Source organism: Felis catus, chromosome B3 (genome assembly GCF_018350175.1).
Source record: "Felis catus isolate Fca126 chromosome B3, F.catus_Fca126_mat1.0, whole genome shotgun sequence".
Taxonomy (NCBI): Eukaryota; Metazoa; Chordata; class Mammalia; order Carnivora; family Felidae; genus Felis; species Felis catus.
This window is the reverse complement of record NC_058373.1, coordinates 5,915,201-5,933,243: the sequence shown is the minus strand read 5'-3', so window position 1 is coordinate 5,933,243 and position 18,043 is coordinate 5,915,201. Positions and strand designations below refer to the sequence as shown.

The following is an 18,043-nucleotide window of genomic DNA, read 5'->3' as shown; positions in this document are numbered from 1 at the left end:
AAGGAGGGTGACGGGTGCGAGGGTCACGCCCGGTGCGGGAGCCCGAGGTGGGGAGACGGCAGGTGGGGCCGGAGGGAGGGAGGGGGGCGCGGACGCTCTGCAGGGACGTGACGAGGCTGGGCCGCACTCACGAAACGCTGGTAGAAGCGGACCAGCCGCGGCTTCCCGTGGTTGTTGAAAACCAGAATCGCTTGAATCATCTTTGCCGGCCAAGTTCCTTTCAGCGCCGGCGGCCCCCACAAAGCACCTACTTCCGCCACAACACGGCCACTTCCGCTTGGTGCGCTGCTGAGCGCGGCCGGCGGAAACGTGCCCCGGCGCCCAAGGGGCCCGGCCGCGAAGAGTCCGGCTTCCCGGCACCCCCAGGAGAAAGCGCCAGGGTGGGCTAGCGGGGAGGGGGCGGCGGTCGGGCCGCTGCGGATCCCGAGGCTGGGCAGCGTCGTCACCTCGGCTGGCACCGGTTTGCCAGTCAGGGGCTGGCCAGGGCGCGAACCCGGATCTCTTGCCGTTCGGCCGGCCGGACCGCCTGCTGCAGAATCTCGGGCGGAGCACGTCGGGAAAGCAGATCCCGAAGCCGAAGTCCCTGACAGCAGCCGCGCTCCCGGGCGACTGGGCGGCGGGGGGCTCCCTGTTTCCCCGTCTCCCCTTCTCCCCGTCCACGCGAAACGTGCAGTCCTGCCTCTCCCCTTAACACTTGCAGAACGGTTCGCAGCGTGGAGATACCAGCCTATTTAGCCGTTGTCCGCTTAGGGAACGTGAAGTTCATTTTTGATTTTCAGTACTATATACATAACAACGCTGCAGGCAATATTAATGCCTGCTGGTGCAAAAGGGCCGTTTCTCCACGGTAGGTAGCGAGGGGTGGAATTAAGGAATCTTCAGCGCAAATCCATGTGACGATCCCAAATTTGTAGATTTCCTTTCTTCTTTTAATGACTTGGGGTGAGGTGGAGCACGTCCCTTGTTGCAGCTATAGAGCTGCGAATCGGAATCACCTGTCCAGAGGACTGTTCCCCAGTGGGGAGCAAAAACCTTTACGATGTGTAGAACATGAGGCCCAGCATTTACAGTTTTGGAATTTATAATAAAAGGATTGTGGGATGTGTGAAAAGCCTCAAGAATATACATCTCAGCAATGTTAACTGCAGGGAAAAACGGGACACACACTAATCATTCCGAAACGAGATGATCCTTAAATGCATTGTTCTATCTGCACATGAGGAATATTAAATGGCCATTAAAAACAATGTGAGGGGCGCCTGGGTGGCCGAGTCATTTAAACCTCTGACTCTTGGTTTCTGCTTGGGTCATGACCTCAGTTTGCGGGTTCCAGCCACGTGTCCGGCTCCGCACTGAGTGTGGAGCCTGCTTGGGATTCTCTCTCTCCCTCTCGCTGCCCCACCCCTGCTCATGCTGTCTCCGTCTCTCTCAAAATAAATAAACTTAAAAAATAATAATGTTGTTTAAAGTTTATGGGATAAATGTTTATGACATATCTAAGTGAAAAGATCACACAAAGTATGTACATGGATACCCCACTTTGTAAAAGACTGTAAGTAGATACACTAAAATAGAAATAATAATTGTGTCTCATGGAATGGCAGCATCACAAAGGGTTCTGCAGGGGCCACAGTAACAACACTGCCCTGGTTAGAACCCTAGCTCTGTTGACCGCCTGGGCCCCTCCGGCAAGTGTCTTCATCCGTAGAACAGGCGTGGTATCAGTTTCATTTACTGTAATACTAGACTTTTTTCTAATTGAAAAAAAAAAAAAACTATTCTCCTTAGACGGTTATAAACACAAAATTAGTTAGTTTGTCACCACGTGGAGCATGGCATGTAACTGAGTTACTACACAAGCAATTTCAAAAACGGTGGTGAAATTGTATGTTTTTCATTTTTTGAATTTTCTAAAATACAAGAGTCTTACTCTTGTAGCCAGATTTTTTTTTAACTTAAACCCAAAGGCAGTCAATGCGCACTGAAACTTGACAAAATGTTTCAAATGTTGAGGCAGAATATCAAAATTCTAAGACAAGAGTAATGAGGGGTACCTAGCTTTACAAAACCTTAAAGCCTCCTATGATAGTTCAAATTGTCACTACAGGGAGACTTATTGAAATGTAGTAACTTAGGTATAAAATAACTTTAGGGGCACCTGGGTGGCTCAGTCAGTTAAGTGTTGAGCTTCCGACTTCGGCTCAGGTCATGATCTCATGACTCATGGGTTTTGAGCCCCATCAGGCTCTGTGCTGACAGCTCAGAACCTGGAGCCTGCTTCAGATTCTGTGTCTCCCTCTCTCTCTGCCCCTCCCCTGCTTGTGCTCTCTTTCTCTCTCAAGATAAATAAACATTAAAAAAAATGTTTTAAATAACTTTAGTATATGATATAGGAGACATCCTAACTTCAGAGGGGGAAGGAATCCAATAACTATGTTGAGATTACTGGTTAGCCATTTGAAAATAATTATCTTGCTTATCTTACTTCCTACCCTTTCACAATTAAAGGCAGAGTGGATTAAGGAGTTAAATGTAAAACCATATAATAACCAAAATGGAAGAAACAGAAACTGACAATATCTCACATCTGAAAGGAGAATATAAACTTAGAAGCGATACAAATCACAAAAAGTCAACAGATAGATCTATACAAAGATTTTTATGTTTGTAAAAAATCCACTTTTTTAAAAACAAAAGAGGTTGTTAAAATACGGTAAATGGTTATATTTAAAATATAAATAACCAAAAGCCCCCCCCCCAAGTATATAAACAGGCAAAGAAATTGAGGAAGCAAAGAGGAAATATATCTAGGAAATGAACATGAAAAAAAAAAGTTTAAGTTCACTATTAATGGGGGAAAAGGCTAATCAAAATTTAAGATTTAAATTTAAGTTTGGGGCACCTGGGTGGCTCAGTTGGTTAAGCTGCTGACTTTGGCTCAGGTCATGATCTCACGGTCTGTGAGTTAGAGCCCCGCATCAGGCTCTGTGCTGACAGATCGGAGCCCGGAGCCTGGAGCCTGCTTTGGATTCTGGGTCTCCCTCTCTCTCTGCCCCTCCCCAGCCCGCACTCTCTCTCTCTCAAAAATAAATAAACGTTAAAAAAATTTTTTTAATAAAAAAATTTGTTTTATTTTTACCTGATCAAATATCATTTTTTTAAATGTTATCACACTCAATTCTGGCAGGGGAAGCATGAAAATGGGTCTCTCCTACATTGTTGGTGAAATTATAATTTAGAACAACCCTTTGGGAAAGAAAATTTGATGATCTAAAAAGACCTTCACAAAAAAAAACTCCTAAATTCCCAGTAATCTGACTTGCGGGAATCTGTCCCTAAAGAAATAACCCCAAGATACAAAAATATGGCATGGTGGGGGTGGGGAAGAGAGGGCAGGAGGTGGGGTGGGGTGGGGGAAGCTGTATGGGTGAGACTGAGGGAACCATATAATCTAAAACAGTTGTATATAATTATATAACAGTATATAACCTAAAACATTAATTATTTTAGCTCCAAATAGGAATCAATTACCCCCAAATTGGGCAATGACAGAGTTAAGAGAAGGCAGTCAATCTTAAAAAACAATGGTTATGAAGACTGTGTAGCAACATGGAAAGCGATCCTACAACACTAATGGAAAAAGGATTATGGAATTTTATGTGTAGGTATGGTATGACAGCAACCATGTCCAGAACTTGCATATTCCATGGGCGGGCCACTCCCCCACCTCCGCTCTGCAGGTGTTCTTCTGTCGCTGGGAAGTCCCTTTCCTCCTCCACCTGAATTTCTGTCCCGTCCGCTCCCGCCGTTATACACCAAACCACTCTAGCCCCGTCGCTGTGAAACTGTAGCAGCCCCAGTTGGATTCATTACTCTCAGGTTCTCTGCAGTCAAGTGATCTTGGATATAAACAAATCAAATCTTATCACTCTCCCCAGAATCCCTGGCTTCCAGGAAATTAAGGATAAGGTCCCAAAGTACTTAACGTGATAAAGATGCCAAGGCTGACCTCCAGCCTCGTCTCAAACGACTTCTACTCATTCTCTGAGCTCCAGCCACAAGGACCCTTCCCTTCCTCCCTTCCTTCCTCTCCTCCTTCCTTCCTCTCCACCCCTCCCCCCGCCCCCCCAAGACACCAAAGCCATTTGTTGTCCAGGTCTTCCCCTATTGACACACTGGCCCTCCTTTTTTGGAATGGTGACCTGCCTATATGACCTTGCCATATCCTTTGGCCACGGTGCTTTGGGCAGCAGGATCCCTTCACAGGGTGCCTCTAGTCAATATCCCCAGTCCTCTTGCTGCTTAACCACTTCCCTGGCCATCCCCATGGTGGAGGTCCCAGCCAGCCCCATTCAGACGCAGGATACAGGGGAGGCACCTTCTATAATGGTCGAGGTCAAGGGTCACAGGGATCTGAACCAAGAAAAGGGCAACAAGAACAGAAGAGATCTATGAGCAGTCCAGGGACCCATGACTTCAGGTGGCCCCAATGGAGCGCTAATCCCAAACCTCGCGGCCGTATCGTCGAGCCCTGGCTCAAATATGCAAGAAGCTAAATGAAAACTGGAATCAAGATAATAACTGCTGGAGGCATAATATTACCTGCTCAACTGCTAATCAGTAGGACTGACTTCAGCCTGGGCAGGTCAGCAGCCAAGGATTTAGACAAGTTCCCTCAAGTCTAGGAATATAACCCTACTTCACAGGGCCAGGACTCCTCGGGCCCCTGTATTCAAGGTCCTTCTATAGGCCAAGGAAGCGAAGGACAGGGGAAGGAGCATAAGCTTTGCTTTGGACATCTCTGGATTTGAATTCTGGCTGTTTCGCTTATTAGCTGTGACTCTGGGCCAGTTGCTTCAGCCTCTCTGAAGCCCCCTTTCTTCCCTGTTACGTACGTGTGGAAGCAGAATAAGCCAGTAAAGAATGGAGTTTGAAATCTGAGTGCCTGGGTTTAAAGTCCTCTCTCCTCTATCTACTACGAATGGAGCCTGTAAGCTTCAAAATCATACAAAAAAAAAACAAAAAAAACAAAACGGGAATAATAATCACATGCACCTTAAACAATAATCACAGGTACCTCATGGGATTGCTGTGAAAAGTAAGTAAGATTTTGCCAGCGCCGAGCAAATACAAGTTTCCCCCACTATGCAAAAAGTACAGCAATCCTATGATACGTTTTAGAAACTGAAATGGTAGAAAGTGAAGAAACAATGGGGAATTTTTTGAGCATTCACTTAGGCTTTCCTGAAACCTTAGGACACATCTTGCTGACGCATGCACATAATCGACTGAGGTGAAGCAGGTGCTCATAGACAGTTCAAAGCTATGGGGGCTGGGTGCCGAGTGTCATTCCCAGGGAAGGAGACTCACGGGGCCACTCTCGCTGCTTGGGGTGTGCCCAGCCTCTGTAACGGCTCACTGCAAAACAAATGCTGAACACAACTTTCAGTTTTTGCCTTTTTTCACAAAAATGAAAACCCTCTTCAGATTGCTTTCGGTTAGCAAAAACAGGTACTAAGGTAGGTCTGTCATAAAAGCCAAGGGTCCTAACGCGAACTTTCTTAAAGCGGGGGACATCTGTACTAGCATCAGGAAGCGGGCTGTAATTATTATCACGGAAAGCATCTAGTGCTGTGTTTGATACATCAGGGGACTCGTCACTGCCCCCTCTTGTCCCCGAGACAAGCAGGACCCACATGCCACCACGTCTGTGCCCATTCTTGGGACGTGCGGAAGTCAATTCCACATCTCGGCACAGATCTGGGTGTGGGCCCACTACCCAGCAAGGAAATGTTCATGACCAAAAGACACGGCTTCCTTCTTACAGGATCACCGCTCAGTTGGAAGACTGTTCACACCTGATGTAACCCAGTCAGCGTAAAGGAATCCTTTTCTGAAAATTTACTCATCCATAAAAAGTTCTCAAAGCACAAAAAATGAAGACAAAGATGTTATCAAAATGTGGTCTGGTAGAGTGAGTCTGAAAGGTAGGGATCAGCCAGCCATACCTGTGAATACGCTAGGCCTCCCAGAGAGCAGCCCCAGGAAAGCAGCCAGGGAGGTCAGGAGACAGGAGCCCCCCGTGTGGCAGAGAACCAGAGGGGGGATAAAGAATTGGCAGCTGTAGGGGAAGAAAAGGGCACATGGGGGAAAGGGAGGTGTGAACGGGAGAGCAGAGGCTACACCACTGGGCACTGGGGAAAAGCGACAGGTGTGCAGGGAAGGCAAGAAATACGACAAGGACAGAGGAAGGAACACCTGAGCCACTCTGCATGCAGATGAGGGACATTCCCCAAGTCTACGCCAAGACCAAGTTCAATTCCTCTGACTGCCCCGGGGGGACCCATCCACTGCCTGCCTCTAGAAACAAGGCTGCCACTCAGGGCAAGGGCCACCATGAAAATACTTAGAGACGGGCCCTGCATGAGCCACAGCATGGGGCCCCCACTGCTCATGTCATGGTCTGGGATTTGGTTTTTGCAACGCTTATTCAAAGGGTATTCCATGGTGGCTGTAGGGAAGAACCAGGTAAGCCGAGCTCCAGGGTAGATGTTGATGGAAGAAATTCTCAGCAGCACTGGTGGGACCCAGAGGCGACCTCAGTCATCCTACGAGTTAAGTAAAGAGGTGTGAAGAGAGCACATTTCATGAAAGTCTTCTACAAGGCATCAGACAAACAAGGGTTCAACCGAGCGGTACCAATGGGGCCCTCGGCCATCCTCCTTGGCTTTCCCTCATTAGAGCTGGCCCAAGGAGCTGGCCTGGCAGCCCTGATTATTTTTCATTCCGAGACTCCCTTTAGTAAGACAAAGGGGAATCCCGACCCTCTACTCTTCCTGCCCTGCTTTCTCTGGTGAATGTCATCATTCGCCATGGGTAAATAAGCCATTTTTCAGTGACTTTGTTGTAAATGTTCAATTTGGGGCCTTTTGACATCAAACCTTCAGGTGAAATATGCTTCAGGAAAACACATCAACTGCAGATAGGCTAAGGATGGACTGGGGGCGTTGATCCTTGGCAGAAAAAAAAAAAAAAACAAAACCTAGTAAGGACCAAGCCAGCCACTTTGGGCAGAGAGCCCAGAACGAAGGAGAAAAAAAAAAAAAAAAAAAGCTCATTCAGCTCAGCTGCCACAACATGGCTAATGTGTTCACTTGAAGTGATAACGTTTGGAGATGTAATGGCATCAGGTTTCCCTGGTTTCCCTGTGAATTCCATTCTTTCCAGCCCTTGCTTTTATCCATCTTTGGAACTTTCTTGTAGATTGGCACAGTTCAGACCTACCGAAAAGAAAGGTCTCTCAGGTTGTCACCCTTCTTGCCTCGAAAGGAGTTTTCCCGAGGCTAACACATTCTCAGAAATTCCATGAACACCAAAGCTGGGGGGAGCAAAATTTATGCTGCCGCGTCCTTGTCCTACACCCAACCACAACCTGCGTGTACGAAGCTCCCGCCAAGAGATAAACCGTACCAATGCCAGACCCACAGACATCTATCTCTCTTGACCTACCCACTCCTCGTCCTCCGCCCCGTCCCCCTGCTCTCGGATCTCCGCCGTGGCCTCCTCCGAAGACTTTTGGGCCATGATGTTGTCCGTCCAGGATGCTCCTGTCTTTCCATCACCAGCGAAATTACACTTGGTCACTGTTCCAGCCTCAAGTTTGGCTAATGACTCTGAAAGAAGGGAAGAAGTTGAACGGCTTGTCTTTCTATAGTGGTAAAATAGTGGGGGGCCGGCCTGCTCTGCTGGGTACCCTAGGCCCGGGTTAAACCACTGCTCTCTTCAGTGCCCTCAGGGAGGCCCTGAGTGTGACCCCCAAGGCGCTAAATAGGAGAGGTCACCCTAGGGAACCACGGGATTGGGCGGCACCCCAGGAGCCAGAGCGTCTAGGCTGCTGGCCCCAGGGCACTTGTCCGGAGACTTAGGAAGAAGTCTCGGGAATAAGCAGACCTGGCCCACTCACGTGGGTTCTCAGCAGGTGGGGTGGAGGAGCCCTAAACAGGAGGCCGGGAACCGCTATGGGCCACGGGGACACGAGACCACGTGAGGGCGGCACTGCTCACCCAGGAAGGGGCCGTCGCCTCGGGTTTTCAGCCGTACCCCGATCCCCAGCTCGAGCTCCATCGCCGCCATCTCTGACTCGGGCATCCAGAACGCCACTGTCTGGTCGGGGGTGAGGCTCCCCGTCAGCGCGAGCAGTTCTGGTTTTTGCACCAGGCTCTTCAGCGCCTCAGGCGTGAGTCTGTCCGCGTCCCCCGCAGCTTCCACCTCTGCAGGCACACAGCACAGGAGGGTCACAGCAAGCACCCAGGGAGGGTCTTTTGGGAGCCAGGGGAGACCTGAGTGTCTGGCGTGCCCACAACCACCTGAAGGCAGGGCTGTGCGTGCCCGCGGGGCCAGGAGCCATCGAGGCTGTCCTGGCAGGCGACTTCCGGCCCCGGGCTCGGGAGCCAGGCTGCCTGCTGCACACCTGCTCACAAGCCACGTGAGCCCGTGCAAAGGTGACTTAACCTCTCTGTGCCTGACAACGAGGGATAAAAAGGGTACCTAATGACAGGGCGGACAGGAGGTGCAAACGAAATGACACCCGTGAAGCACTTAGCCCAGAGTCCGGCACGTGGTAAACCCCCAATGAGCGTAAATGTTTTCATTATCCCTTTTTTTTTCACGCGGGAGAAAACGACGGCTTAGAGAGGTGAGGTGATCTGCCCAAGGTCACACAGCTGGTCAGCGGAGGAGGCAGGATTCAGACCCTCTACAAAATTCTGCCTCCGCACGGATTCCCCCACTGCCTAGACAGGGTTCTTCTCCCCAGGCTCTCAGGGTCTCCTGGCTGGGCTGGGGTCTGTGGAAGGAGCAGCGAACTACGGGGTCCACATACTCTCCCCTGGCCGGCTCACCCCAGCCCCGGCAGAGCTCGGAGGCTCGGGGGGTGGGGGGGATCCCAACAGCCTCACCTACCTGCCCTGAATGTCCCAAATCTGCAGATCCCGGGTCGGGTCCGGCGGGGGGCGTGGGGCGGGACGAGGTGGTGGTCCGAGACTGAGAAGTGAGGCCTCACGGGGCTGGGAGGACTCACAGGCCCCAAGAGCCCAGGAAGGTGTGCACAGCCACCCCAGCTCAGCAACCTGGCGCGGGCCGGCGGGCTGGCCTCTCCATGCCGAGAGCCAGGGGCAGCGAGAGTAGCCCAACAGCCGTGGAGGCCGGACCCTGTTCCATGCAGGGTGTAAAACCTTGCCGGGTTCCCCAGACGCCGCACTCCCACCAAGGGCTTTCGAACTGCTCCCGGTTCCTCAGCCCTCACCCCGCCCAACGTCCCTCAGACAGACCACCTCTCACCTCCACTCCCCAAGGTCACGGAAGCCCGAGGTGGGGTTACTCACCCTGCCACCGCCCTGTCAACTTACCGATAAGCACAAGAAACCTCTCCTCCTCTTCCGTTTCCCTCTCAAAGGACCAAGTGTCCCTCTCCTGCCTCGAGCCAGCGTTCCTCCATCTGGGCTCCAGATCCCACCCCTCTCCGTCCTCGGGCACCTGGGTCTCCTGCTCCACACTGGATCTTACCTTAATGCCTTCCTGAATTCTGGCTTTGACACCCACTACTCCAGACCCCCCTCTCCCCAAGACACTGGGAGCACTTCACTGTGAGCCCACTGGATGCTCCACAGTCCTGGCCTTGCTGGGCCTCAGGCAGCACCTGACCCCATTGCTACCCCCCCTCAGAGAGACACATGCTCCCTACTTCCCTCAGACCTCTGCAGGGTCCCTCCTCTGGTTCCCAGTGGGCTCTTTCCCGGCCTCCCAGGTGACTCCATATCCACTCTCACAGCTTCCGTACTCGCAATGTGTGATGGGCCCTAAACATGTGCCATCAGCCCCGCCTGCTTCCTGGGTTCCAGAATTGTGCCTCCAAGGCCCCAGCGGGCATCATCCTCTACCTAGAGGTGCAACCACGTGTCCCAGACAGAACTCTTCTCCTCACACCTGCCTGAGCCCAAACCCCAGGGTCGTCCCTGACCCCTCTCTCACTCTCCCCATCTCCAAACACTGAGGCCGTTGTGCCTCCTCTGTCCCGAGTCTCTCCAGTCTCTGCATCCTCACTGACAGGCCCTTAATCTGGCCACCACAGCCTCCTAACAGGCCTGCTGGTCGCCCCCTGGGATTTTTGTTAAGTTTACTTTTTTTTTTTTTAATTTTTTTTTTTTTTTTTTTTTTTTTTAGGAATCTCTACACCCAACACGGGGCTTGAACTCACAATCCCGAGATCAAGAGTCACATGCTCTTCTGACTGAGCCAGCCACGCACCCCTCCCCCTGGGAGGGGATTTATTTATTTTTTTAAGTTTATTTATTTATTTTGAGAGAGAGAGAGAAAGAGCATACTCGAGCAGGGAAGGGGCAGAAAGAGAGGGAGAAAGAGATAATCCCAAGCAAGCTCTGCACTGTCAGTGCAGAGCCCAATGTGGGGCTCAAACCAGGAACTGTGACATTATGGCCTAAGCTGAAGTCGGATGCTTAACCCACTGAGCCACCCAGGTGCTCCCCGCTCCACCCCGGGATTTTTTAAAACCGTTCTAATCACATCCCTGCCCTACTTAAAACCACTCACAACAGGACTCCCTTGCATTCTCGATCAGGTGTCCTTCTGGGGCCCTTCTCCACCTGGCCCCTGCCTCCCTAAAGGCTTCTCCTCACCTGCATCAGGAGCCCCCAGTTCCCAGCATGCTTTGGCCTGCAACCCCCTCCTGCAACACCTTTCCAACCCCAGCACCCTGCTGATTCCTGCCTTCCTTTCAGCCTTTTGCACTGGTGTTCCCCACTCCAGGCCCGCCCCTGACCGTGCCTGCCTGGGCCCAGAGCCCCTCCTCTGTCCTGTCCATCTCCTCTAAGGGACTGAGGACATCTCGAATGCAGGTCCAAATCTTGTTTGTCCCTGTGGTCCCTGGACCCTGGCATGTGGCTCAGGGCCTGGCAGAGGGTAGATGCTCATGAAATATTCAGAGAATGAACGGACAACTGAAACTATGAATGAATAAACTGATAGAGGGATGGAAGGATTCTCACTCAACCTCCAAACCTTCTTCCACAGACAGCAAAGCGGTCCCTGTAGAGCCACAGTTGGAAAGAGGAAGGAGGTCCAAGGGCCTAAGAATCATATGGAATTTGGGCGGGAAGATGAAGGCTGCCAGGGGCCTGGCCTGGGCTCTGCACAAAGGCAGTGAAAGCCCAGAGCCAGGTTCTCGGACGCCTCTGCCAGACTGCAGGAGTCAGGCCAGCCAGGCCCCTGGGATTGAGGTGGGGCACTGGGGATCCTCTGAGTGAATGAGGGGCAGGAGGAGTCCGGCCAGCAGGCCCCCAGGCCAGACATGGACTCCAAGGCTGAGCGGACACTCATTAGGGCCCAAGAGACACAGCAAGGCCACAGGCTGGGAGGGCCCTGAGGGAGGAAGGACGGAAGATACCTACTGTAGGACGACATGAGGAAGCCCGTGTTCACCTTCTTGGTGGCGCTGAAGTTGGGCTCGATTTCGTTTCCCTTCGGGTCGAACTTCCGGCGATGGATGCGACTGGGCCGGATGTAGAGCACGTAGTAGCGCTCCTGGGGCCGGAGACAGGGAGGGCGCTGTTTCACTCCCCCCACCCTCCAACACACACACTCCCCACAGGGCTCCACTGCGAGCCCCTCAACCTCCCCCTCCACCCCGAATCCCATCTCAGCTCCCAAAGATATTCCTGTTGGGCAGATGCCCCGCCCCCCCCATATTCGCTCATTTATCCAATCACATGCTCAGTACGCACCTGCCTCACATAACGAAGCATGTGTGCTCCTTGCGGCCATGAGACGGCAGGCCCCCCGCCTGACCCCAAAGTCCCCACACGGCCAGAGACAGAAAGCACATACAGAAAACCATAACCCAAGCACCGAGGACCCCAAATACCACGATGCAGGAGTGGAGGAGGACAAGGGTCATAGAAAGGGCACTGAAAGTTCCGAGGGAGGGCGGCCATTATGCCACTTCCGACACGTGTTGGACCTGGGGCTAATCCCTCCTAGCCTCAGTTTCCCCTGTTGCGTGGGGACAACGTGCTACTTTCAGAAACGCGGCAAGGGTTCGATGAGATACTAGAGACGCAAGCAGTGTAAAACGTAAAGGGTGCTGCAAATGCTGTTTGCCAGCTACTCTGGCCAAAGCGGGTGGGTCACATGCTCCTGGACACTGGAGACGAGGAATCCACCTCTTGGCAAGGTCTCCAAGCATGGAGAAACCTGCAGCTTCCGGGGAAAAGGGAGTAGGGAGAATATTAAAAGCCTGGGACAGGTACGAAATAAAAGTCAAGGTCTGGTGCGCATGTCTGAGCAACAGAGGATAGTCAGAGGCCTTGTGGGAGCCCAGGCCGGGAAAGCAAGTAGCACCAGTTTGAAATGGGCCTTGAGTTGGTATTTGGAGTTTGGACTTTACCTGATAGACAAGAAGGAATCCCAAAAGGTGTGTGTGTGTGTGTGTGTGTGTGTGTGTGTGTGTGTGTGTGTGTTTTAAATATTCTTCAACATTTATTTATTTTTTGAGGGGGGGGGGAGGGGCAGAGAGAGAGAGGGAAACACAGAATCCGAAGCAGGCTCCAGGCTCCGAGCTGTCAGCACAGAGCCCGACATGGGGCTCGAACTCACAAACTGTGAGATCATGACCTGAGCCGAAGTCAGACGCTTAACCGACTGAGCCACCCAGGCACCCCAAGAGGGAATCCCGAAAAGTTTTTGAACAGCAGTGAGACCCTCCAATACGTCTTTCAGGAAACAAGTGACCGTCAGGGCAAGAATGAGTGTCAGGGGCAGCCGGAAGGTTTGATGAGGACAGGCTAATTTTCTGAGGCCCCATCCGCCTAAGGCCAGTAGAAAGAGGAAGGGGAGGGGTGGGAAGGGATGGCCAAGGTAGAAGGACCAACAGGACCAGGCACTGCTTCCCGGGGGGAGGCTGGAGGAAGAGACAGTAGAGGTTTGCAGGGGTCTAGTGCATTATCATTAGAAGGGAGAACTCAGAGAAGGCAAGTGTGGGCAGGGCTGACAGAACGCTCTGCCCCAAGGGCAGCAGAGGGAGGCCGGTCCCACATCAGCCTGGAGCTACTGCTGCCCCTGCCGGGCAGGCTGGCTGGGGGCTCCGGACTGCTGTGTCCACCCTGCTGGCTGGCACCCTAAGGAGGGGGGTGGATGCAGCAAAACACCTCTTGGGCGAAACCGGTGCCGAGCTGGGAGCGGAGGCTTTTCCCGGGGCTGCAGGGCAGCAGCGGGCTCTGAGCCCCTGGGACGAGCTCAGCTTTAGAGAACAAGGAGATAAGGTGGTCAGCACACCGAGTGGGGCTGTTAGAAAGGGGGTGGAAATTCAAAACTAGGGCTCAGGAAAGACACGGGCAAGTATCGGAGGGTGAGCAGTGGGTGCGTCTGTGGACACCTGAGATGGCATGGTGACGGAGGGCACGACCCCAAGGGTGTGAGGGGGCAAGCGGACAAGGGCACGGACATGGGAACTGAAGCCCCAGGCGGGGTCAGCAATGCAGACTTAATGTGGAGGCTGGACAAAGGCCCAGAACACAGCTACCCTCCTCCCACTCCAACGTCCCTGCCTGAATGCACGAGGAGGCCCAGGTCCACAGCAGTGACCTGCTTTCTAAAAACCCCACATTCCAAAGTGCCCAGCCACACACAGTGCTGCTCAAACACGAGCGAGCCCAGGCCAAGAGAGCCACCACTTTGCAAATGGAGAACTTTAGGTCTCCTTCCAACAACAAACTCCACCAGTACATTTTCAATGATTCAGGGGCGCCTGGGTGGCTCAGGTAAGTGTCCGACGTCAGTTCAGGTCATGAACTCACGGTTTATGAGTTCGAGCCCCGCGTCGGGCTCTGTGCTGACAGCTCAGAGCCTAGAGCCTGCTTTGGATTCTGTTCCTTCCTCTCTCTCTCTGCCCCTCCCCCCCCCTCTCTCGCAAAAATAAACATTAAAAAACAATTAAAATGAATCAATTCCAAAAAATTCGAAGGTGACATGACCTCCCAGGACCAAACCTGGTCCCCAAAAGGGGAAGGTCACTGCCGACCCATCAGGCCCCAGGGCAGTGGGAGCTACCAGACCACTTCCAGAAGCCAGGAATCTGGGCCCTTGGCCCTCCCAGAAAACAGAGCCCCTCATCCTGCCCACCCAGCAAGGCTCCCAGCCCTTTAAACAGAAGCAATGGGACCTCTTTGGAGCACCTTCCAGCCCACACAGCACCCACAGCCTCAGTCCTGAACCGGTCACCTCACCCCTTCCTGCTCTCAACCCTCCCAATCCGAGCCCCAAACACTCACCACTGGGGTCAGTGCTGATCTGTGTCCTCAGCAGGAACCCAGGCCCCGTCATCTGTCCTCTGCCCAACGCCAAAGTCACCTTTCCACTCAGTGGTCCCTTTCGGCTGCTATCTCCCCACCCACTCCCCACCTGCCCTGTGAGCCCCTCCCGGGAGGAACCGGACCCCAAATCTCAGCACTGATGTAGTCAAGCACCGGGAGATCTGCCGGTGGGTGAGGACCATGAAGGCAGCGCCCTGCTAGTGTCCCCAGGAAAGCGTCCTCACCTTCCTGCCACGGGCATCCAAGATGCTGTGCCGAGACACGTCCACCAGTTCTCCCTCCAGCAGGACGCCATTTCCCCTGGGGATGGAAAGAAGGGATCAGCTGGTTGTGTCAGTCCTCAAGGAAGAGGCGTAAGTTCAACGGCCCAGGGCAGAGTGTGCACTGGGATAGAAGCAAGGCCCACAAGTGTCTCCTATTCACCTGACTCCCAAACGCTGAGGCACTGCCCAGAGAGTAGAAGGGACCTCCTCAAGGCTGCAAGACCAAGCTGTGGCCCCTCCTGCAAGGGGTTACTGTAACCAGAGCCTCAGTCTTCCTATCTACAAAACGGGAGAATAGCCACCTCACTCTGAGTCTTGTGATGATGATGACAAAAGATCATGTGAGTGAAAGTGCTAAACTATTAAGTGCTTACCAAATAGAAAGGATTTTACTTCTTTATTTAATCAAACTTGAGGGAGGGGTCTAAGCTGCTATAAAGGATCTTCCCTTTTCACCTGTTTTAAAACACTTTCTATTCCTCTTGTCATCCATATGCACTTAGAGGTGGCGAAACCCCAAACCAGAAGTTTTATGACTAGCCCAAGATCGTGGGGTCCCTCGCAGAGAGTTCCTAGTTCCCCGCTTCCCGCTTCTAGTTTTCACAAAACCTGAGGTTTCCCTTTTAGAGCCACAGAAATGGGAGAGGGCGGGGACACGGGTAGGGATGGGGGAAACTCTATTACCTGCCCCTACCGACCCCTCACCTCCAGATTCCTTAGTGTTTGTACCTGCTGCTGGCATGGTCCACGTGTTCTCAAAACCTCTGCGTGGGCCACCGCAGGGCCTCCCATCCACCCCATCCCGGATCCCGATCCCACACGCGCCTCCAGGCAGGCACTGCCCTCCCGCGGCCGCGCCACGCCAGCTCCCCCGCGCCGTAGGGATCGCTCCATGCCTTCGTCCCTTCCGGGGCGGGAAGTGCGGCGGGCGGCCTGAGCCAAGGCCCGCGGGCAGGGCGGCGAGGCAAGTGGCTGGGAGTTTTACAGTCGCGACAGGCAGGGGTAGAGACAAAGGTCGGTGCTTTCGAGCTCCGTTTGGGAGTCGGATCGAGACCCTCTCCCGACGCTACGGGGCGGGGGGCAGTGGGGAATTTTAAGCCGATCTGTGTTCTAAGGGTGCGCTCTGCTTGCAGGGCGGAGGGGAGCGCTGGGGGCGGGGGGCGGGGGGCTTTGGCCAGGTCTGCCTCCCCTCCCACCCGCACCCGGACCGCGGTCCCCTCCCCAAACCCGAAGCCCGGGTTCTAAACCGGGGCCGGAGGCGGCCCGAGAGGCAGGGGCAGAGCGCGGCGGGCCTACCCCTGGTGGGCGGCGGGGTCCCAGGTCCCCGGCAGCCGCGCGCTCCGCACCGCCTTGTTCCGGAGGGCGCTGTCGTGGTAGATGCGGCTCATGGTGCGCACGGCCCCTGCGTCCGCAGGCCCGGCGCTCGGAGGCGGCGCGCGGGGTCGCGGGCTTGGCGCCGGGAGCGCGGAGAGCGCGCGCGGGGCCGCAATTCCCAGTCGCCGAGCCGGGAAGGGCGCGGCCCCGGGCGGGATTTAAAGGGGCCGAGCCCATTCCTGCCGCGGGACGGCGCGCGCGGGGAGGTGGGCTTCCGGGAAGACCCTCGGCTGGGGCCTTAGCGTGGGCAGGGTGGAAAGCCACGTCCTCCTCTTTCCCTCCCTCTTTCGCGTTGCTAGAGGGAGACCCCCCTCCCGCCCCAACACACGCACAAAGGGGGAAACTGAGGCCCAGAGATCCTATAGGATCAGCTCCGGAAGCAGCAGGAATGGGGAAAAGAGAACAGCTCTCAGGGATGGCGGGCTGGTCGGCACAGAAGCTACTCTTGATGCTCCCACAGTGGCTGCGGAAGGGGTTCCAGGGATCTGTGCTTAGTTTTAGGTCAGAGCAAGGGCACATGGAGGTTTGTGCCCCAACTGTGTCAGGTTGGCCAAGTTTCTCAACCTCTCGGAGCTCATGCGTCCTCCTTTATGGCGTCAGGATGAGAGGAGTAGTCAAGATTAATTATCTCACTCTACAGCATAGCATTTCCCCTCTCTGCCTTCCCACACAGCTCTTGAACCCCTCCCCAGCTCCCCACTGTCCACTGCCCAAGTATGTAACAGTCTAGAGAGGCGTTTTTCCAGTGCAGGGCTCTGTTCTGACCCTGGGATTGTTGAAAAGCCTTGGTACTCTTGCTTGAGAATGGGCACTTGAACCCATTCACGGAGTTCATCTGTGGCCTCTGAGGGGGAGCATTCAAGAAGGGAGGTACCTGGTTGCCCAAAATGAGCTGTTAGTGGTAGAAGCAGCCCCTCTCCCCACACACACATAAAGACTTGGGTGGGTCCTAGCGTTTTTGTTTTCAAGGACTCCTTCCTCCATTAAAAAAAAAATTGGGGGGGGGGGGCGCCTGGGTGCCTCAGTTCGTTGGGCATCCGTCTTTGGCTCAGGTCATGATCTCACGGTTTGTGAGTTCAAGCCCCGCGTGGGGCTCGGTGCCGACAGCTCAGAGCCTGGAGCCTGCCTTGGATTCTGTTTCCTTCTCTCTCTGCCCTTCCTCAACTTGTGCTCTGTGTCTCTCTGTCTATCAAAAAATAAATAAATGTAAAAAAAATTTTTTTTAATTAAATAAAATAAAAAAATTTTTTAGGGGCACCTGGGTGGCTCAGTCAATTAAGCGTGGACTTCAGCTCAGGTCATGATTGCGTAGCCCCATCAGGTTTTGCGTAGCCCCATCAGCTGTGCTGACAGCTCAGAGCCTGGAGCCTGCTTGGGAGTCTGTGTCCCCCTCTCTCTCCGCCCCTCCCCCGCTTGCACTCTGTCTCTCTCTCTCTCAAAAGTAATAAAGCATAAAAATAAATAAAGTTTTAATTATATTTTATGGGTGGGTTGACCTAACAATGAATATATTAATATTATATATGAAAACATTTTCTTCAGCCTAAAAATTCTTTTTTGTTTTCTTCTAATTTTAAAGAAATTAAAACATGGGGCGCCTGGGTGGCTCAGTCGGTTAAGCGGCCGACTTCGGCTCAGGTCATGATCTCGCGGTCTGTGAGTTCAAGCCCCGCGTCGGGCTCTGTGCTGACAGCTCAGAGCCTGGAGCCTGTTTCGGATTCTGTGTCTCCCTCTCTCTGACCCTCCCCTGTTCATGCTCTGTCTCTCACTGTCTCAAAAATAAATAAAATGTTAAAAAAAAAAAATAAAGAAATTAAAACATTTCCATGGGCCCCAGGCTTTGTGTCTAATGGATCAGTTAGCCCCATCCCCAGCCTGGTCTACCAGGCTGTTCTGGAAATGTCTGAGAAAGAAGGACAAGACCCTTAGGGGGAAGTCCCTCTGGCAGAACTGTCTTTTGGTTCTCTCTCTTCAAAACTCCCCAGCCTGATACAAGGAACTCCTACAACCCAATAGCAAAAA

At 53.2% G+C, this 18,043-nt stretch overlaps 2 protein-coding genes across 4 annotated transcripts in view; both read right to left on the bottom strand.

Moving 5' to 3' along the window:
* AP3S2 (adaptor related protein complex 3 subunit sigma 2) overlaps positions 1-290 on the bottom strand; it is a 58,506-nt gene extending 58,216 nt beyond the window's left edge. For all 3 annotated transcript variants that reach the window (XM_003986807.5, XM_006932257.4, XR_002742776.2), the window contains exon 1: positions 132-290. In XM_003986807.5, coding sequence (XP_003986856.1) covers positions 132-200 — 69 coding nt within the window. In that variant the 5' untranslated portion in view covers positions 201-290. The remainder of the gene's footprint in view (positions 1-131) is intronic.
* Positions 291-5,886: 5,596 nt separating this feature from the next.
* On the bottom strand, positions 5,887-16,140 carry LOC102901344 (arpin). The gene is made up of 6 exons (XM_023254913.2): positions 15,944-16,140; positions 14,609-14,684; positions 11,466-11,598; positions 8,064-8,270; positions 7,510-7,673; positions 5,887-6,608 (listed from the first exon to the last, which is right to left on the bottom strand). Exons 1-6 carry the CDS (start codon positions 16,033-16,035, stop codon positions 6,600-6,602), a joined length of 681 nt encoding a protein of 226 aa, XP_023110681.2. The 5' UTR covers positions 16,036-16,140; the 3' UTR covers positions 5,887-6,599.
* Between the last annotated feature and the right edge of the window lie 1,903 nt (positions 16,141-18,043).